This window comes from Pectinophora gossypiella, chromosome 26 (genome assembly GCF_024362695.1).
Source record: "Pectinophora gossypiella chromosome 26, ilPecGoss1.1, whole genome shotgun sequence".
Taxonomy (NCBI): domain Eukaryota; kingdom Metazoa; phylum Arthropoda; class Insecta; order Lepidoptera; family Gelechiidae; genus Pectinophora; species Pectinophora gossypiella.
Genome location: NC_065429.1, coordinates 1,127,879 through 1,150,288, shown reverse-complemented (window position 1 = coordinate 1,150,288; position 22,410 = coordinate 1,127,879). Strand labels below are relative to the sequence as shown.

Below are 22,410 nucleotides of genomic sequence, written 5' to 3'. Positions count from 1 at the left end.
TCTAACCCCCCAATTCCCTAAAATGCGGGGTCAAAGTTTGTATGGAGCATTCCGCAATTTTTTAAGGTAGAAAGCTAAAAATTTGTATGTAGACTATTTGTGACTAACAAAAACACGAATTACATTTTTTTTTTGTATTTGCCCCAACCCCTTCAAAGAGCCCCCTCTTTGAGTTTTATATGGGAATTTTCGCATTTTTCAAAGTAAGAAGCTAAAAATTGGTACATTAGGTAAGGGATACAGTGTTACCCCGAATTAAGTGCGAGCGAAGCCGCGGGCAAAAGCTAGTTTGTCATAATCGTAACCAATTTTTAAATGTCAATGAGTAGTATACGAGGTCTTCACGATTCTGACCAAGTGGTGGGTTCTTTAAACGTCCAACAGGGCAAGGCCACGATTCGTCTACGGTACCAGTGTGCCGCTCCCGGGAATATTCCCACTTTAGTTGCCGTTCTATACGTAGTATTATTCCTTACATAACATAAACAAAACAAACATAAACAGCCTATATAGGTCCCACTGCTGGGCACAGGCCTCCCCTCAATCAACCGGAGGGATGTATGGAGCATACTCCACCACGCTGCTCCACTGCGGGTTCCTAAACTCTATGCTAAAGGTTAAATGATGATTGGAACATTTCCAAAGTGGGAATATTCCTAGGAACGGCACATCACTGTATGTACGAAATGGCGGTTAAATGGCATCTTAATGTCAAAATAATTTTTAACAAAAGCGTATTTTCACTTTACTCTTATTTTTTACCGACTTCAAAAAAGGAGAAGGTACTCAATTCGACCGTATATATTTTTTTAAGAATGCAAATTATCTTTATTTAGAAACATAAGTACCCTTATTACTAAGATAGCAATTTCTTCCTGGCAACCTAGGTGTTTACCTACTTTCTTCATTTTAGAATATAAAATCACACTGCATGTATTCCCTAAGGGTTAGGCAGAAGTGTATAAAGTATCAGTCTAGTTCATAAAAAAATGCAAAGTTAAGATGGCTGAAAACGATGAAAATTACTTGTTTGCGATAGTGAGGTTAATTAAAACAAAATATTTTTTAAAAGAAAACAAAAACCTTTACACTTTAATATTACTAACTAAATAATTGAGTTTTCTTTGGAAATCAGCATAATCAAAACAAAAACTATAACTCAAGGAGATTCGCGCAATCCCGTCAATCTCGAATGGGATCTCGTCATTTTATGCTTTGGGATTTATCCCGAATAATTAAATGAGCTCTCGCGAAATCGGGATCTCCGATATCTAAGATCCACACACATACATAAATAAACTCACGCCTATTTCCCACCGCGGTAAGCTGTGGAATTCCATTTGCTTAAATCCTGACACACTTATCTTGCTTCCACCATATTCATCAATCGTTTCACGCACGCCGGTTTATAGTCCCCAGGTGGGAGTCTCATATCCCTGATTTAAACGCGGTAAGATCCCTTTATTATGTGTTTTAATTATGATAATAACCGCGTAAACCTAAAACAATGTATGAGGTGTTCAATGTGTGTGTTCAGGTGGAGTTTCTCGGATGGCTCGGACTTAAAGAGCAAGTGCGGCACTGTTCCCCAAACGATGGAACATCTTACATCGTGTCCTGCGTGCCCGAACACCTGCACGCAGGAGTATCTGACGAGCGCTGCAGATAGCGCCATACTTGTTGCCAAGTTTTGGGCCGATACTATTTACGAGTAGTTTGCCATCGACACGATAAGAGAGAGAATAATCCTAGAAGTGTTGGCAATGACTCTCCATATTATTATGATCGTACTTATAAATGCCACACAAGCATTGTGACAGTTTTTACTCAGTCCTACTTCCTGCTCCACCCGACTGATCAGCGAACATCGGTATGGCAGTAGACCTCGGAAAGTAGTAGAGTTGCCAATAGTATTATTATCACAACATAGGCATAGGTAGGCAGAGTGTACGATCATGGAATAGAAGAAAGAGTAAGGAAGGGTAAGGGGTAAGAGTAAGATTGCCTGGCAGAAATTGCAATAAGGCCGCCTATTGTGTGCGTCGTTGTGCAATAAAGTATTATTGATAGATTGAAAGAGGCTGAAAGGGCCAAGTGAGCGCAAAAATGGGCGGATTTTTTTTTTAAGTTCATTTCTTTTTTTAACCTCATTCCAGCAAACCAGGATTAACTTCTCATATGCCGAGATACCAGACACAATAGATTTTACATTGTGTCTGGTCGAGATCCGCGTTCCGGCGTTCGAAAGATTAAGAACGGCAGCAGGAAACAAAAAACCTAGCGGTCAAACATTATAAATCAATTATAATGACGCGTTCCGCTAACGACCGGCGACCTAATCAACTCATTGATGTTGATACCTCTGAAACCCATCACAAAAGGCAGTCACACCGTGATGACGTCGTCATGGTATTAGGTACCCGTCAGCAAGTCGACAAAATTATTTCTAGTAAACCTACCATTATATTGCAGGGTAATCAGATTTGTCGTGCAGAGGAAACTCGGAATTTAGGACTAACATTTGATGCTCTACTTCGATTTGAATCTCATATAAAAGATGTAGCTCGCAACTCTTTCTATCGTTTGAAAATTCTGTACAAAATTCGAGACTTTATTAATATACAATTACGTATAAGGCTCGTTGATTCTTTGATACTGTCTAGGTTTAATTATTGCGACACTGTCTATGGTCCACGGCTTTTAGAGAAGTCTAAAAAAATTATTCAGCGTGTTCAAAACGCTTGCCTTAGATACTGTTATACAATCCCCCCACGGAGTCACGTCACTCCTTATTACAATACTTCGAAGATCCTTAAAATGTCTAGTAGACGCTACATTCATCTCGCTACTCTACTTTTTGGAGTTATTAAAACTCAGTATCCATGTTATTTATACTCAAAACTTAATTGGTCAACTCGCATGCGACTTCACAATCTTCATATTGGAAGACACAAGTCCAATGCCTTCAGAGGTAGTTTCAAATATGCCGCAGCTAAAATTTGGAATAACTTACCTCCGCCCTTACGTACCGCTAAATCCATTACCACGTTTAAGAATAAAATTAAATCATTTGTCCTTAATATTCAGCTTCAATATCCTGTCGAAAATATTCTCATCTTCTAATTTAAATTGTTATCTTACCTCTTACTCTTCATGCGCAATACCTATGTTACTTTGACTAATTTCATAATTTTATATAATCACAATTTTCCTACAGTAATTATCCTCATTAACATACGGACACATGTACATACACGACATACGTTTCACTCTCTATTCACTAATACGCACATGCACCCTTACACACTCTCACTTAATAAACACACACACTCACCCTCGAACTTAAATTCATTATAATCCGTTAAATGTATAATACATATTATTAACACAGTTGATTTGATTTGATTTTTTAGTTTTAAGCTCATTATTTTTATATTTTTTGGGGTTCAGCTGAAAATCAGCGTTGTGGCACTCCCTCAATGTAGGAGTGTCACAACATCTCGCTGAGCTGATGTCCCTTTTTAGAGATAAGGTTTTAATTCACTATTTTGTTCATTTTTCTATTGTGTGTACCACTTGTTTCTAAAATAAATGTTTTCTTTCTTTCTTTCTTTCTTTCATAGGGACGTCATTAAACGTCAAAAAGCGATTTGCTTCTGTGGAATTCCCTGTCAACGTCAAGTTTCTAATTATATTTAATAATGTTATTAAATTATAATGTCGTTTTCATATCTCGGGCCTATGGAGTCCCGGACTTTTGGAAGACTTGCCGAAGCCAACACGTAGAGGCCCCTTAAGACAATTTAATATAGATGTGGTGTGACCTACACGATATAAGAAGGTACGAATAAATTCCGAAAAATTTCGATTTTTTTTAAATAGGTACTTATCGAAAATACATAATTAACCTCAATTTATCGCTTTCCTGATAAACTGATGTACAGGGTAAGCTGGACCTAAAGATTATCATAAAATACTGAAACGTTTTCAAAAAATATCCGAACAAATCGAACATCTTATCAATAAACCCGAAGCCCGTTCTACGCCTACGTAGCTCTACACAAAACGAGTACTTTACCGTATCAGTGTTCTGGGCACTTTCAATGTACCACTGCTGAATAGACGACCTATAAAAGACCCAACCGGCCTACGGCAAGCATTCAGTAGCTATCGAGCAGTCTGACAACAGAAGTGCAAGATGAGATTTCTGGTATTTAAACCTTTGCCTTATCATTTAACATTTAAAAAAAGTAAATTTAAAAAGAAAACAACATTTAAAAAGAAACAAATAAAATAATAATTTAAAGTGGTGACGGAACGCGGTTCGCAATTTGAATTTTCGCGCCTAAAGTGTTTCAAGTGACATTTAATTTAATATTTTTTTAATAAAAGTGTAATTGTGTTCCGATATCACGACGGAACCTTGTCAAAATAACATGTGGATACTGGTTCTGTGACATTTAGTAACATATGTGATTGTAACAAGGTTCCAATTGAGATTCGCACTAATTTGCATGCAACGCTTCGCTTAACAAACATAATTATGCGGTTGTGTAGTAAAATGTATTATAAAAAGTGTTCGTAAATAAATTCAACTAAGCTGCATAGATAAGTTTGTGACCATTGTTTACTATTGGACGCAAATGCTTTAGTGTCAATCTGCCAATCATTTTTGTTTTTTTAATTCATTGGACTATATATCTTTGGCATACGTGATTACTTATTCGGTTTGGTTACATTGGAATATTAAATTAGTTTGAATAAAAAATTAAGTGCATTTTGCATACTAGTAAACAGGAAACAAATTGTCGGGAATATTTTTTTTTTTCACGAAATTTTTCTTCACCGCTGAGCACGTTATTAGTTTAGGTTAGGTTACCTATTTGAGATAGGTTGAGGAGCTCGATGGCGCAGCGGTTAACGCGCTCGGTCTGCGATTGTTGAAGTTAAGAAACTTTCGCAAAGGCCGGTCATAGGATGGGTGACCACAAAAAAAAAGTTTTCATCTCGAGCTCCTCCGTGCTTCGGAAGGCACGTTAAGCCGTTGGTCCCGGCTGCATTAGCAGTCGTTAATAACCATCAATCCGCACTAGGCCCGCGTGATGGTTTAAGGCCCGATCTCTCTATCCATCCATAGGGAAGGCCCGTGCCCCAGCAGTGGGGACGTTAATGGGCTGATGACGATGAAGTTACCTAAACCTAGCTTTGACATCGGTATTGTCGAAACAAAAAAACTTGACTGGTTCAAAAATAAAGTACAAAATGCTAATCTAGAAATAAGCCAGCCTAAGACGATCAAAAATCAATCTCATTTTGCTTTTCGAATTATTTTCGAATTGTATTTACGAATTAAATAACAATGAGTACGACGTTTGACCGCTTCTATTGATGAGGTCACAGGACAGTATTTCCATACAAACTCCAGAGAAAACTTTCGTTTTGACGTTTCGTGAAAAGTATCTCATTTGACTAGGTTGTCAAGTAGCCTATAGCCATATAATATGTACAGTCATGAGCAAAATAATGTACCCACTTTGGGACTCTGTCGCACTATTATATTTGACGTTTACTGAGACTTACAGATCAATTTGTCAATAAAGTTAATGTGACATGGTACCAAAGTGTATACATATTAATGCTCGTGACCGTAGGTGATAAATGCAATAACCTGAACGTCAATTGCATACAAATTACACACTTAATATATGTGATGGGCAGATATTGTTACCCCAAATATGGACCTCTAAGCCCATATAGTAAGTAGTGTGTGTTAATCCGTGTTTTAAATTGTATATTTGTTTTGTATTTGTTACTGTGGTGTCCCTTTATAATAAACGTTTCTTTCTTTCATATTAGTAGCAACACCAACATAAGCTCACGACTATAACCCAACTAGGGTAGTCAGTGGTACATCCATCGCAAGATGAACTAAGTACCCACACCTCACCTTTCTGTTAGACCAACGTGAAAGGCGAGCCGTATCGCCGTCTAAAATTCAAATTCAAAAATATCTTTATTCAGTAGGTAACATAGTTACACTTTGAATCGTCATTGTTTACATAACGAACGTCTCATCCGCCTAAAACTAGTGCAGCTCACAACTTGTATAGCCGGGGAAAAGAAGCTGCAAGAAAAACCTCGGCACGGTCGAGATAATGGTCGAGGCAAATGTGTTAGTGACAATTGCACTTAAAGATAAATTAATAACTCATTGCTGTAAGTCCGGTATAAGGGTTCGAAACTTTTTTTTGACGTGTCTTATTGTAGATTTGCCGCAGATGGCATTAACTACTTGGCCGGACAAATGGGGAGCACTGAAGGCTCTCACCCGGTACAACGTTTAAGACAACACGCCTGAGCGTGTCCAGTTGGGCGCGAACCTCGGCTCAGGGCGTCGTCTGAGAGGAAACATATTTGAAAGAATTAATCGACTCTAGTGGGTCGATAGCGATAAGCGCTGATTGAGGGAAATCGTCGACCACGCCGGCGGGGTCGGTATCGGGGTCCTGAGTGTTTGGTGTCGCAAGCTGATTGGCTGCCTCTATGGCTAAAGTAATCGGGTCGTCGGGATCGTATATTACGTCCTTCGGATTCGAACCGGCGGCGCTCCCTGTTTGAGAAACAAACCGGTGAACCACACAACCATAGTGACAAGACTATTTGTAATTAGCACTAAATATTTTTATCACAAGTAACTAATGGTGACTTTGACCTAGGTATATTGTTACAAAACCATAAGGTACAATGCCACAGACTATAAAAGGCAGCAGTCCCATAGCACGTGTTCTCATTATTGGTAATACGACCTCTGTGCAAACTCAAGACATTTTTTTTATCTGCTGCTGCTGCGCTCTTGTCGGTGGAGTAATCGCCATTCCTCTCTTCTTCCCGCCAAAACCTTCATCTCCCGATACGACAAGACCTGCACCTTCTCTTTTATTTGTTTCATAAAAATGTTATCCTAGGTCTACCCCTTCCTCTCTTCCCTTCAATTTTTCCTTCTATAATGTTTGTTATAATGAATCGTGTCGTATCAGGTGGCCAATCATATTTCCTCTCCGGTTCTCTATAGTCTTCAATATGGCTACGTTCCTCAAAATCAATGTAGATGGCTCTGTACAGGTTTTTCTTCGTTTAACCTTCTAATTACATGGATAAGAGACTTATTGTTATGAATGTACAATACAATACAATACACTTTATTGCACCAAAATAAAAAGAAATAATTACAAAAAGTCTCTTAACTAAGTACGTACATGGCAAATGGCGGACTAACCAAGTACATGGCAAATGGCGGACTAACCAAGTACATGGCAAATGGCGGACTAACTAAGTACATGGCAAATGGCGGACTAACCAAGTACATGGCAAATGGCAGACTAACTAAGTACATGGCAAATGGCGGACTAACTAAGTACATGGCAAATGGCGGACTAACTAAGTACATGGCAAATCAAACAGGAATCAAACCTTTATTCGCCAGTGAATTATGCTAAAATTAAAACGAAACGTCAACACAAATTACCAGAACGGTCTATTAGCAATGCGGTTGCGAAAACCGATTCAAATACATATTGTATCGCATCGTTACGCTAAGCCGATTCTACGTTACATATTCGGAATTGTAAATAACTACACAGGTTTTAGGAACGCTGACTTTTTTACTCTACATTCAAATTCGCATTCGTTTTTCTTGCAGCTTCTTTTCCCCGGCTATACAGGTTGTGAGAAGCTGCAGTAGTTTTATGCGGATGAGACGTTCGTTATGTAAAATTGACGATTCAAAGTGTAACTATGTTACCTATTGAATAAAGATATTTTTGAATTTGAATTTGAACCTGGTCCCCCAGATCGTGAGCTTAACGCTCTAGGCCAAGGAGGCTGTGCTTAAAACATATTTATTTTATAGTGTTTTATTTTATTATTTTCAGTCCATACTTTTGCGACGGAAAATTCCACTTGATATCAACTCAGAATGGCCTCAATCATTCCTCAAAGTTTTCGTTACGATGTTACTAACTTTACGTATACTATACTCTTTTGCCTATCCCTTCGCGGATATTGGCGTACTACGTTAAGTCTATATTAATTCCATTCTTTCTACCCCGTAAAGCACGCACCTTTTTTTTTGACGTGACTTATTGTAGATTTGCCGCAGATGGCATTAACTACTTGGCCGGACAAATGGGGAGCGCTGAAGGCTCTCACCCGGTACAACGTTTAAGACAACAGGCCTGAGGGTGCCCAGTTGGGCGCGAACCTCGGCTCAGGGCGTCGTCTGAGAGGAAAAATATTTGAAAGAATTAATCGACCCTAGTGGGTCGATAGCGATAAACGCTGAATGAGGGAAATCGTCGACAAAGCACGCACCGTGAAGGCGTAAAATGTATTAACATGATAAATATTTATGATGTTGCATCACTGTTCTTTTTTTCGCGGTCGCTGGTGCGATTATTTTTTCTTAAATAAAGCTACGCGTCCACTTGTTCGAACTGACCGTGTTGTTTAGCTATATAATCGCACACAGCGGTATATACATTCAATAAAATCGTGTCAAATTAAGAAAGTACGCATCGTCCTATTACGTATATTAGCGCGTGGTGCTTCGTAACGCGGTCGAGTTATACTGCGACTCGGATTGACCGGGAGTACTTGTTTTAGTGTATATAAAACTAAAATAATAATTATGGTGGGTTTTTTGTTGGGTGGGGAAAATTAAAATGTTTATACTATGATAACATACACAATGACATTACTTATTAGAAATATCCAACCATCCATCCTTCTTGTTTCGCTTTGAGCTTCTATTATTGCAAGTACCTGGGTCGTGGAAAGCATATTACGAACAGGGTTATAAATCAATGCAATTAATCTAAATCCAAACCTGTATTGGGCCGATTTTCCCTTCGCGGGTTGGAAGGTCAGACAGGCAGTCGCTTTAGTAAAAAACCGGACCTGTCATATCTTCAGGTTAGGTAAGCGGACCCTGTGATATTTCTATTATAATGAAGATAAAAACTAGAAGCTCAAATGTAGGCAGCACTGTTGAGTGTTCCTAAATGTTGACAGTTCTCCATACTGTCCAGCTAAAATTCGTGATAAATTGCTATAAAATGTGGAGCAACGTGGAGTGTATCCCGTCTGAAGGATGAGTTACGAAAAAGAAAAGCCATCAGTTGGAAAAAGGCAGTTTTGGTTGAAAATACGTTTTTCTAAGTTTTCTTCTTTCCGATGATTTTGCAGTTAAACGCTGCGCAAAGGGTTATAGTGTAAAAATATAACCAAAACAATGTGTTTGTTTACTCAAATAGTATGGGGAACTGTCAAAATTTAAGAACACTCAACAGTAGCAACACCTGCGGGCTTAGCACCGTAAGCGCGCGACTCTTTCTCGCCTCGACATACGTCACCCGTCACTCTCTCACAGTACTGCACAGAAAGAGACAGATGATCTCTGTCGCGGCGAGAAAGAGTCGCGTGGTTACGGTGCTAAGCCAACTGATGGGAGAAATAGGCAGTTTTTGTCCTTAATTATACGGTCCAACGCGCGGGTATGCCGATCTAATGAACGCAGTTCTATATGATTCGATCCGTGACGATTCTACTCATTGTACATACGGCTTTATACAAATTAACATTTCACCTAATTCGTCTAATTACCGACGACCTAAACTGATTGAAATTACTAATTGAACATGTGTTCAATTACTCGTTTTTTTTTTACGCAGGATTTAGAGCGAGATAAAAAAGCATTAGGCCGTCATACCTACTTACTATGTACGTACTGTCAGATAGAAAAGAATCGATCGTCCTAAACTCGACTGATACATCACTATGAGTTTAAAAAGGCCAGGAGGGGTAAAATGGCCACATCGAAGCAATTCATCTAACCAAGCAATATTGCTATTTGACATTTGATTGCATTGCGCACTTACTTTTATATGCGCAAATGTCAAATTGCAATATTATTTTCTTAGATGAATTGCTTCGATGTGGCCATTTTAATCCCCCCGAACGTTCTGTTTAGTAGTACATACAAAGAAAAAGAAAAAACTTCCAGATTGTTACCCCCAACCCTCTAACCACTGGACCATGGAGGCGTTACTGTTGATGCTGATGATCCAACATTGAAATTTGAACCCTAATCCCTTCCCGCAGATCGCTTTCTCCGCCCTCCTGGCCTACGCGTCAGCCAGCGCCATCTTAGCGCCGTACGCGCTGGGCATCAACGCCGGAGATGCGCAGGCGGCCGCCATCAACCACAACGTGGCTGCGCAGGACACCGCGCGAGCCATCGGCGAGGGACAGCTGCGCGCGGCTGAAGCTGCAGTTCAGTACAACACTGAAGCTGTCAGACAGGTGAGCCTTGGCGCCTCAGCTAGATAGATCCTTGAATGAAGAGGTGCTTAAAGGACATCTCTTCAAATGAGAGGATTTTAGTCTTTCGTGACAGTGGTAGAAGCAAAAGGGGTCTGTCAAGTCCTCAGGTGGATAGATTCCTGAATGAAGAGATGCTTAGAGGACATCTCTTCAAATGAGAGGATTTTGTTGGGCTGTTTTTTCCGTCGTAGTTTGGAAGGTCAGACGGGCAGTCAGTAAACGACCAAACCGGAGAACAGGGAGATGATGAGCATGTGGTCGTAGGGATCTTGTCCAGGTCAAACATGGTCAAAACAGACTATATTTTTTTCTCTTCCCACGTCACATTTTGTGATCATCACTATGAGTATGAACGCAGAAGCTAAGACCTTCACCTTGCAGGCTGCCGAGACCAACCGCGACATCCACGAGAACGCCTACTGGAACGGAGTAGCTGCCTCCCAGAACGTCGTAGCCGCTGCGCAGTCGCAAGCCGCCGCCCTGAGCGGCATCGCCGCCGCTCGCGCCGGTCATTGGGCTGGTGTCGCCCCCGTCGGCGTCGCCCCCCTCGGTGTCGCCCCCTACGGTATCGCCCCCTATGGCCTCGGCCTCGGACACGGCCTCGCTCACTGGTAAACCGATACGGTCGTCGTTTCTTATAACGCGTAAAAGTTTTGACGAATCATTCATACGTACATCCTTTAAACATCATGTAAGTTGTCGTTACATGATCCAGAGGCGTTTGGCGGCTCAATAACAACCCTGGTGGTTTGATGAGGTTGGTAATCCATCCCACAACCCACTAGGAGAAGATTCTTAAACAAACAAGACCTTTGTATCAAAAGTGGCTGCTAATTGTCTTTAAAAGCGTCAGTTTATGAATGTATGTATGGATGAATAAAAAAGAGCTGTTTCAAATTAAGAATTCCTCTTCGTAATGGCGATTCAAAATGGCCGCTGCGACGAAAAATTCCGAACGCTATAGAAAAAGCGCGTTATAACAAACGACGGATTGGAGCGTCCGAAGTGACGTTTCGCAAACGTCACTTCTGACAGGTGTCGGTTGAACCTGGCAACACTGCGCGTGTTTCCGAACCGATTCGCAATCGCCCGTCAGTGTTGCTGGTTAACTGATAGTGTTGCCATCTCGATAAAATGGATAGTTGCTTGCTCAATGAAAAAGTAAAAAGGTCTCATAACGTAACTCTCTTTGTAAATAAATGAATCTCATGAACATCACTGCCAAAGTGGAAATAAACAATATTACAAAAAAAAAACAATCTTTTTTTTTTTAATTCGCCTAACCTACCTGTCTCTGATGAACTGGGGGCACCCCTACTAAAAATACCTCGTTTTACACAGATACTACACATTGGCGTTATCGTACACGCGCATCTGTCTGTGACGGCTGACGGCGCCATACGATTGAAGTATAGTCTTCTTAGTAAGACCGAGGGAGGGTGAGGTAAACCGCCGCTGGCGGGGAGCGGAGAGTTGCCGCAACGCCGGCGGGGTTGGTATCGGGGTCCTGAAGTGTCTGTTGTCGCGAGCTGATTGGCCGCCTCTATGGCTAGAGTAATCGGGTCGTCCTGATCGAACAAGGAAACTATAGCGGCTACTCTTCTTATTATTTATTCCGTGCTTCGGAGGGCACGTTAAGCCGTTGGTTCCGGCTATTAGCCGTAAAAACACCTCCGACAACCCGCATTGGAGTAGCGTGGTGGAGTATGCTCCATACCCCCTCCGGTCGATTGAGAGGCCTGTGCCCAGCAGTAGGACGTATATAGGCTGTTTATGATTTATGTTTTATTCCATGCTTCTGGTAAGTTGTATCTCTGCCTACTCCGATAGGTGTTATCGGCGTGATAGTACGTGCATAACCTAAATCTATCATTAACTCGAACCGAATCTAGTGTCTGACTAAATTCCATGTTATTAAGCTAGGAATGCAAGATACCGTCAAAATTACAGCCACAGAAATTGCTGGTTTCATTTGATTGGCCTAAATCAAATGAAATCGGCAATACAAGAAAAGCTCACGACTACATCCCATTTCGGGGCAGTCAGAGGTACATCCGCAAGATGAACTAAGTACCCACGCCTCACCAAGCTTTTTGTTAGACCCATGGTATAAGAAAACCAGGTATGCTCAAAAGTGACAGCTAACATTTCAAGGTTAGCCCAGCTGACGAAGGGAAGTATGAAATCAGAGTCATTTATTCCATATCTTCATCGAAATTATCGGCCAAGTAGCATAGAGAATGCTACACCGACAAGAGCGTGGCTCTTAAATTATGACGAAATCGGCCAAGATCTAAAAAAGTACTTTACAAATTGAGTGATTGAGTACATAAATAACACCCTAGTATCCATATCGGGGTGGGTAGAACCATGATATAAGAAAAGCAGGTATGCTCAAAAGTGACAGCTAACATTTCAAGGTTAGCCCAGCTGACGTCATCCCACCCTGTGTTGCCATTTCGTAAAAAATAAATTATCCACGACCAATGTTTTTATATTTACTTTGCAAGGAAATTTTGAACTTTCACTAAAGGATTTACTCTGTTAGACCAACGAGCCGTATCACCGTCTATAATGGCCGAGCCAACTGGGTACTAGGTTCAAGATAAATTATGAAATTCTGATCACTAAATAGGCTACTTTCCAACTAGTCAAATCAGTTACTTTTTACTAAACGTCAAAACACGAAATTACTATGGAATTTGTATGAAAAAGCACACTGTGACGTCATAGAAAAGTGTGTTAAAATGACAGACTTATTATTACGTTTTTCTTATTTAAAACTCATAAATAAGTTAAATAGAAAAATTAAGTTTTTTTCGTTACTTTTAGATGTGTCTTTATTTAGTAATCAGAATTTCATAATTTATCTTGAACCTAGTACACGACCCAATTAAGTGTTGGCAATTTCAAAAAAGGAACGTCACGTCACTTTTTAAGAGAAAAACGTTTTGGCGGGTGTTCCGTCTGCGACTACGAGGAAAGAAAAACAAGTGAAGACGATGATTGTCGAGAGAAGCGAAAACTGAAAGATTTGTTGTATTCTTTTGTATTAATATTTCTTATTATAATTTGTAGTAATAATATTTGGTTTCCGTAATAAGAGTGATATTTGAGCTACTTAACATTTACTGATTAAAACTGAGTATGATACTAATATTTACGTTTTGTAGAGTTTGCTAACATAAGACAGATCTAAAACTAACAAAAAAGTTTTATTTTTCTATTTAATATATTTATGAATTTGAATCAAGAAAAACGTAATAATAAGTCCGTTATTTTATCACGTTTTTCTATGACGTCACAGTGTGCTTTTTCACAAAAACTCCATAGTAATTTCGCGTTTTGACGTTTAGTAAAAAGGAACTCGTGCAAAAATTGAAAACTTACCTAATTAATAAAAAATATTATAATTTAACTTCCTCTTTTTATTATTATTTTATTATTATTTATTTATTTATTTATCGTTTATTTCAGGTACTAGTCCCATAGCATTCGAATTACATTTCAATACAATAAAAAATACAATAAAACAAAATAAAATAAAATACCATGCAATAAAATAAATTAAATTAAATGGTTAAACATGTCAACAGGATATACATTATTCCTCTCCTGATCCTCAACTTTTCCAAATTCCGTTCCCTATCCGGTATATTATATTATTAAAAAGTTTCCTCGCTTTAACGACTGCACAATAATAATATGAAATTCCACAATGATACCACGATAATTATCATTGAAGACCAAGACCACTCTCAAGATTTGTCATTGGCGCATCGCTAGCCGCGAAAGCCAGAAAAAAAAATCTGCAGGAGTTTTTCGAATCGAAATAATTATTTTGATCCTCAAATTCATTTTATTACGTTAAAATGCTCTTTGTTACCATGTCTGATATTGTTATTATGTTTTATATTGTTTTTTTTTTTTTTTTTTGTTTTGGTTTTCCCCGAAGGGTAAGGCAAAGGGAACTATGTCCATACAGCCATGTCTTACGAATTTTTTTTCTTGATGATTGATGAAATGATGAAAGATGATGATGATGAAACCTAAGCCCCCCCCCCCCCCCCCCTCGGAGTAGACTCCTACTCCGAACTCCAGACGAATTAACTCAAAAGTCCGCATAAACTTTTGAGTTATGAAGCGGCTTCCTGGCACGAAGCGAAAATAGACAGATACACTTTGTTTATTGAATACTCCGATATAATAACACTCACGAATGTCTTCCGACTAACTTACTGCGATCATTAACCACAAAACACCACTTCGTATTAATTATTTAGATTATTCAATGAAGAAAGCAACTGTCCCGTTCCCGTTTCCCGCCAAAAAGCCGTTTTATATTGTATGATTGACTTATTTCTACTTTTTTTAATGTCAAAGAAAATTTGCAGTGCCCCGACGGGTTGTCATGTTGTAAGTGCTAAATAATAAATTTAAGAACCTTTGTACACATGATTGCACCAATAAAGAATTGAATTAATTAACTGATTTGACTAGTTGGAAACTAGCCTACTGTGTTAGTGAAAAATGCACTTAAGATAAACGAGAAATAAATAATAAATGGCCTCAAGATAAAATAATTTAATGTTAAACCAGACGCAGTAGTTACTAATAACATGTAATTTACCTGGTAACCATTTAAAACCTACTCGCAAAGTTATGAGGTTTATTTTTATTAGCTGAGAACATGAAGTTAATTTACAATCATTTTATTTACCCGCCTTTACTTAGGTACGACTTCGATTTTTTTTTTGACGTGACTTCTTGTAAACTTTAACTACTTGGCCGGACAAATGTGGAGCGTTGAAAGCCCAGGTGCTTAAATAGCTGCTTTCTCTATACTTTTGCGACGGAAAATTCAATTTGATATCAACTCAGAATCATGGTCTGAATCATCCCTCAAAGTTTTCGTTACGATGTCACTAACACCCTGAATGTATCTTTGATATTTCTTTATACAAATATACATATAAAACAAGTTTTACACATCATCACTAATTTAAGAGCCACGCTCTTGTCGGTGTAGCATTCTCCATGCTACATTTTAGGGAAAAAATATATATATATCATCCAAGCCGTGACCGGCGACGGTGACTCCTAAATGTCTATCCCAGGTCGATGTTATGATAGGCTCTAATGTGGCTAGCAAAACCGAACTTCAGCAGAAAAATAGGGCAGTGGTTACACACATGGACGAATATAACAGTACAATCCGGTGGCCTTATTGCTAAGCAGCAGTTTCTTCCAGGCAAGAAGTGGCAAGGAAACATTGATCACAATTTGGTGCGGGACGGTGCAACATCTTGTGTAAAATAAATACTTACAAAAAGACATAAATCAAATAAAATACATAAATACATACATATGTGTAGATAGGATCATCCCCCTAGCATTATCCCGTTTTCCACAGGGTCCGCTAACCTAACCTGAAGATTTGACAGGTCCGGTTTTTTACAGAAGCGACTGCCTGTCTGACCTTCCAACCCGCGAAGGGAAAACCAGCCCAATACAGGTTAGATCACATACCTCCGAAATGCATTTCTCGGGAATGTGGGTTTCCTCACGGTGTTTTCCTTTACCGCTGAGCACGTAATAATCATTTACGATCCAAAAATTAATTCGAAAACTTTGACAATCATTGGTTTAGGCCTGTGCTAGATTCGAACCTGCGACATCAAAGTGAAAGGCAAGCGTTCTACCAGCTGGGCTACCACATCATGTATAGAGAGCATAAAATACAATTTTTGGAAATCGTTAGAATTTTGGTTTTACATATATTCATTTTAAAGTCGTATTACCGGCCTCTGTGGTCCAGTGGTTGAGCCTTGGACTCACGATCCGGAGGTTCCGGGTTCGAATTCCGGTGTGGACATAACACAAAAAACCACTTTGTGTGTGACCCCTAGTTTGGTTAGGGCATTACAGGCTGATCACCAGATTGTCCGAAAGTAAGATGATCCGTGCTTCGGAAGGCACGTTAAGCCGTTGGCCTCGGTTACTATTTACTGATGTAAGTGAGTAGCCGTTGCATGAGCCATGTCAGGGGCCTTTAGCGGCTCAATAATAACCCTGACACCAGGGTTGATGAGGCTGGTATTCCACCTCACAACCCACATGATAAGAAGAAGATCGTATTTTTCAAAAACTGTGTTCATTGTAAGTAGGATTTCTAGGTCTTCTTTATTATTGGCCAGTGCCGCCCTTCCGAAGTAGGAAAAATATGTATATTAAAGTTATACCTCACTCGAGACAAAGACTGGGCTGGGCAGTGTTCCAGAATTGTCAGACCAGTTCTACACCCCAGTAGACCGACCTTTTGTGTAAAGGTAATAAGTAGTAGGATGAGAAATCGCCGCGGTTGCAGTTAGAGATATGCTTTGAGTATGTCAAGCGTGTCAGTTTATTATTATAACGGCCTCCGTGGTCCAGTTGAGCGTTTGCATACCCAGCTGCTCGAGTCCAGTTGAGCGTTGTGCTCACGATCCGGATGTCCCGGGTTCGAATTCCGGTGGGGAACACAAAAATCACTTTGTGATCTCCAGTTTGGTTAGGACATTGCAGTTACGTTACGCCGTTGGTCCCGGTTGCTACTTACTGATGTAAGTACGTAGTCGTTACTTAAGTCACGTCAAGGGCCTTTAGCGGCTCAATAATATTCCTGACACCTTGGTTGATGAGGTTGGTCTTCCACCTCTCAACCCACACGATAAGAAGTGTTTATTATTAGACAGGGCGTTAGTGATATCGTAACTAAAACTTTCAGGGATGATTCAGACCATGATTCTGAGTTGATATCAAGTAGAATTTCCCGTCGCAGAAGTACTATAGAATTGAAAATAATTTAAAAAAAAAACACAAAAATCATTATTCCACTTGATATAACCGGTGTGAACAATTGAAGCAAGAAAAATGTGTCAGGATCGAAGCAAATGGAATTCCGTAGTCTCTGCTTACCCCTGTGGGAAATAGGCGTGAGTTTATGTATGTATGAAGTCCAACTGCTAACTTCTTTCACCCTATGGTTGCCTGGCAGAAATTTCTGTTTAACAATAAGGCCGCCTATTATGCATATTTTTATTCGTATGTTTATTTCCTTTGTGTCATATGTCGTTGTGCAATAAAGTATTATTGATTGATTGAACTGCTTGCAGTTCGACTGAAACCTCAGCGCTCGACACGTTCTTAACAAAAGAGCATTTCTACAATAACCGCTGCGTGTTTCTTACCTTGTAGCAATAAAACAGAATAATGGTAACTCGTTTACTTGATACCTACTACCTAGCCTGCCTTGGAGAGGGCGTAGGCTTTGAAAACACACGGGAGGCTATTATCTATGTTGGCGTCAGATCTGGCAATCCCCGTTGCCTAGGTCATCATCATCATCACCAGCCCATTAACGTCCCCACTACTGGGGCACAGGCCTTCCCTATGGATGGATAGGGAGATCGGGCCTTAAACCACCACGCGGGCCCAATGCGGATTGGTGGTCATTAACGTCTGCTAATGCAGCCGGGACCAACGACGACTGCTTCGCTGAACACCCAAAGTGTGCTCCTGGTGGTAGAACGAGTAAATTTTGTATGATCCGTAGTGCTCCTTTGGTGGTTTGGTGGAGCACATCTTATGTCGTTATATTTATGGTTCCACTTTACCCCTACAAAAGTACTTATTTCATTTTAGTAGTCCCTCCAATGTGTTCATAACTTAAAAGGAGCACGACAGGTAACTCAAAAGTTTCCCTTCTGTACCACTAAAGGGGCACAACAGAGCATTAGAATTTACCCGTTCTACCACCAGGAGCACACTTTGGGTGTTCAGCGGAGCAATCGTCGGACCAACGGACTTTTGGACAATCAGGTAATCAGCTTGTAATAACCAAACCAAACTAGGGAACACAAGGTAATTTTTGTGATCCCAGGACCTCCGGATCGCGAGGCCAACGCTCAACCACTGGACCACGGAGGCCGTCGCTCCCTCGGCCCCCTTTTATAATAAACTATTTCTACATACATAAACATAAACAGCCTATATACGTCCCACTGCTGGGCACAGGCCTCCCCTCAATCAACCGGAGGGGGTATGGAGCATACTCCACCACGCTGCTCCAATGCGGATTGGAAACTATTTCTATTCTATTCTATTTATATTAAATGCAAATATAATTCAAACACATAATAACGGGTTCTTACCGCGTTTAAATCAGGGATATGAGACTCCCGATATTATGTGTTTAGTATGTGTTTTAAGTATGATAATGGCCCCGATTCCTGCAGACACCGCCTAATTTTATTTTAAGTTATATCCGTCATTTTCATATCCGTCGAAAAGGAAAGGGACGGATGATTCACAGCTCTTAATTTTAGGAAGAATGAGTAAATGAATGAATAACCCGGGCGAATCAAAAAGGTACGTCGCTGGTATGCAATCCGTTTGACGTGCTGTCTGCTTAACTGTGTCGGGTTATTGACTGATGTAAAATTTTTAGACGGTTGGTTTAGATTTGTGCTTAAAATTGACGTGTGTTCCATAAATTTTATGCTTGTCGATTACCCGTCCCTTTCCTTTTCGGCGGATAAGAAAATGACAGATATAACTTGAAATAAAATTAGATGGTATTTACAGGAATTAGCACCAATAACCGCGTAAACTTAAAAAAATGCAAATATCTCTTACGCAATAACGTTCCGTATGTACGCAGAGTATGGATCGAATAACTTGCGAATGTAGATCACCTTCGAAGCGGTGGTCGGAACGATTACTAATAATCATTGTAATATATAATAATATAACCAACCGCGGGCACTTTTCGCTTCCGCAGTGTGGAGTATTAAAACGCTTGGCTCTCATTATGACGTCGCAAATTCGAATCCACGGGCCTAAACCAATGATTTTGGAATTTGTTTATTTTATTTATTTAAGGAAACCATACAGCTTTCATAAAACATTATAAATATAACACATATATATTATGTGTTTGAGAAGGGAATGTTAGGTTGGTTTGGACACGTTGAGCGGATGAAGGATAATAGAATTGCAAAAGCGGTATATAAAGCGAAAGTTGATGGTAGGTTATTGATTGGCAGAGGAAGACCGAGAAGGACTTACGATGATCAAATTGGAGATGTCCTTAGAAAAGGTTCAATACGATCTACTCTGAACCGGCGTGCGTGTATGAAGCGATTGATGAATGTGGAGGAAGCAAGAGAAGTGTGTCAGGATCGAAGCAAATGGAATTCTATAGTCTCTGCTTACCCCGGTGGGAAATAGGCGTGAGTTTATGTATGTATGTATATTATGTAGTACAATAGCCAATCATGTTTTCACCAAAGAATAATACCTGGGTCGTTCTTCTTTTTTATCGACAATGATCTGTCCTTCGTTCTGCTTCTGATAAGTTATGTTTTAGAATTTTATTTCATGTTTTGATTGTCCAAAAATATAGTTATCTTATTATACTCAAAATACAAGCAAAATACTAATCGGTTCCTCAATTAGTTATTAACGTAGCTTGATCGTTTTTCACAAAATTCTGTGACAGAGTGGTAAATTGAAATGCTGTCTCCAATGAAAAGGGCCACTCTGTCACAATATTTTTTGGAATGCGCCTGCAAAGAAAAGTATGTTACCAAGATAAAGAGAACCACTAAATAGTCCTCTACAAACACATCTTTATATGATGTTTTAAAATATTTATTGCCGTTATAATTTTAAAGATGTTAAATCCGATAAATCGAGAAAATGTCTTTTTATTGTCGATAAAAAAGAAGAACGACCCACCTGCTATTGGGTATTCAAAGAAAAACAACTCACATAATTAGAGAAAAAAACCGAATATTAATGACAAGCGTATAGTGTTCTAACGTAAAGATTTTATAATATCTTTTTAAATTACTTATCTATTATTATTACTATATTGTTTTTACTATTACAGCCAACAGCCTCTGTGGTCTAGTGGTTAGAGCTGACACACGATCTGGAGGTTCGGGTTCGATTCCCGATGGGGACATTGTCGAAATCACTTTGTGAGATTGTCCTTTGTTTGGTAAGGACTTTTCAGGCTTGAATCACCTGATTGTCCGAAAAAGTAAGTTGATTCCGTGCTTCGGAGGGCACGTTAAGCCGTTGGTCCCGGCTATTAGCCGTAAAAACACTTCCACCAACCCTCATTGGAGCAGCGTGGTGGAGTATGCTTCATACCCCCTCCAATTGATTGAGGGGAGGCCTGTGCCCAGCAGTGGGACGTATATGGGCTGTTTATATATGTATGTATTACTATTATGTTTTTTTCTTCTTCTTTTGACAGAGGAAGCAAATTTCTGAAAGTTAAGGTGGAAAATGTCTACATCGTTAAATTTAGTATTATAAACATGGCAAGAACGTCTAATAATTTTCGAATTCATGACATTGTAAACGACTACCACCTGGTCAGCGGTGAAGGAAAACGTCGTGCGGTAACCCACATACATACATACATAAACTCACTCCTGTTTCCCACCGGGGTAAGCAGAGACTATAGAATTCCATTTACTTCCATCCTGACACATTTCTTTTGCTTCCTCCACAATCATCAATCGCTTCATAAGCGCACGCCGGTTCAGAGTAGCGAAGAAACCCACATTCCTGAGAAATGCGTTTCTGAGGAGACCTAACTTGTATTAGGCTGGTAATTAACTGGACACCCTCAGGCCTGTTGTCTTAAATTTTGTACCGGGTAAGAGCCCTCAGCGCTCCCCATTTGTCCGGCCAAGTAGTTAATGCCATCTGCGGCAAATCTACAATAAGTCACGTCAAAAAAATGTGCTAGTGTTCATACGGTTCAATAATTCATCTTTTTTTTTAAAGCTTTGTCTCAAAAGTGACAACCTCTGTGGTCCAGTGGTTGAGCGTTGGACTTACAATCCGGAGGCCCCGGGTTCGAATCACTTTGTGATCCCTAGTTTAGTTAGGACATTACAGGCTGATCACCTGATTGTCCGAAAGTAAGATGATCCGTGCTTCGGAAGGCACGTTAAGCCGTTGATCTCGGTTACTATTTACTGATGTAAGTGAGTAATCGTTACATGAGCCATGTCAGGGGTCTTTGACGGCTCAATAGTAACCCTGACACCAGGGTTGATGAGGTTGGTAATCCACCTCACAACCCACACGATAAGAAGAAGATTACACACACATTCCATTATAATATATACTAATCCATCTTGTGACTTCGTATCAACAGTGGCTGCAAGTTGTCTTTGATTACTTGTGGCTCTGCCCACCCCATTAGGGATTACGGGCGTGAGTTATGTCTGTATCAGATTAGCAGTAAACAAAAGCAAAGTGGCGATTACTTTAAATACATTAAGATTGATTGGAGGCAATTTCCCGAGGCGATAACGCAGGTTTAATAGTAATGTGCGTAATTTGATTTCATTTAAATATTTATTATGCGAATATGATTATAGGGTATGATATACAGTAAAGATCAGATAAGTGCGAGACAGATTAGAACACTGAAGGTTCCGTATACGACTCACGTTGATAACGAATTAGTATTTATAATTTGAAACGCAGCCAGCATTATGGGTACATTTGACGGTGTCAGCAACACCCTGTATTATTAGGTATTTTACGATAAAATTACGATAGTAGAACCTAGATTGATAATAAACAACACCCTGTACAGTCCTGAACCAGTTACTGAACCAGTTACTGCGCTATTCTCGTTATGATTACAATCTAGACCTACCTCCTTTAGGCTCGAGGTGGCTCTTCAGCTGCTCTGCCTTGGCGTGCAGTTTGGTCTGCATCGCGTCTGCACTCTCCTTCATCTTCGCCAGGATACCTGCACAGCCATAACATCATCAGGTTACACCAGAAAGCTACCGACCTCCGTGGTCCAGTTGAGCGTTAGGCTCACGATCCGGAGGTCCTTCGATTCCCGGTGGGGACATATCACAAAAAAACTTTATCGTCTTTAGTTTGGTTAGCACATTGCAGGCCGAGACCATAACGGTCCTGTGGTACAGTCATGAGCAATATAATGTA

At 39.9% G+C, this 22,410-nt stretch overlaps 2 protein-coding genes across 2 annotated transcripts in view; one reads left to right on the top strand and one right to left on the bottom strand.

The window, feature by feature from the left end:
- The window catches only part of LOC126378284 (WD repeat-containing protein 7), a 117,227-nt gene that overhangs the window by 68,409 nt on the left and 26,408 nt on the right, over positions 1-22,410 (bottom strand). Inside the window, exon 20 of the mRNA XM_050026477.1 lies at positions 22,112-22,207. Within this exon, the coding sequence (XP_049882434.1) occupies positions 22,112-22,207 (96 nt within the window). The remainder of the gene's footprint in view (positions 1-22,111; positions 22,208-22,410) is intronic.
- LOC126378542 (cuticle protein 1-like) lies at positions 4,084-11,639 on the top strand. The gene is made up of 3 exons (XM_050026977.1): positions 4,084-4,210; positions 10,159-10,359; positions 10,762-11,639. Exons 1-3 carry the CDS (start codon positions 4,199-4,201, stop codon positions 10,993-10,995), a joined length of 447 nt encoding a protein of 148 aa, XP_049882934.1. The 5' UTR covers positions 4,084-4,198; the 3' UTR covers positions 10,996-11,639.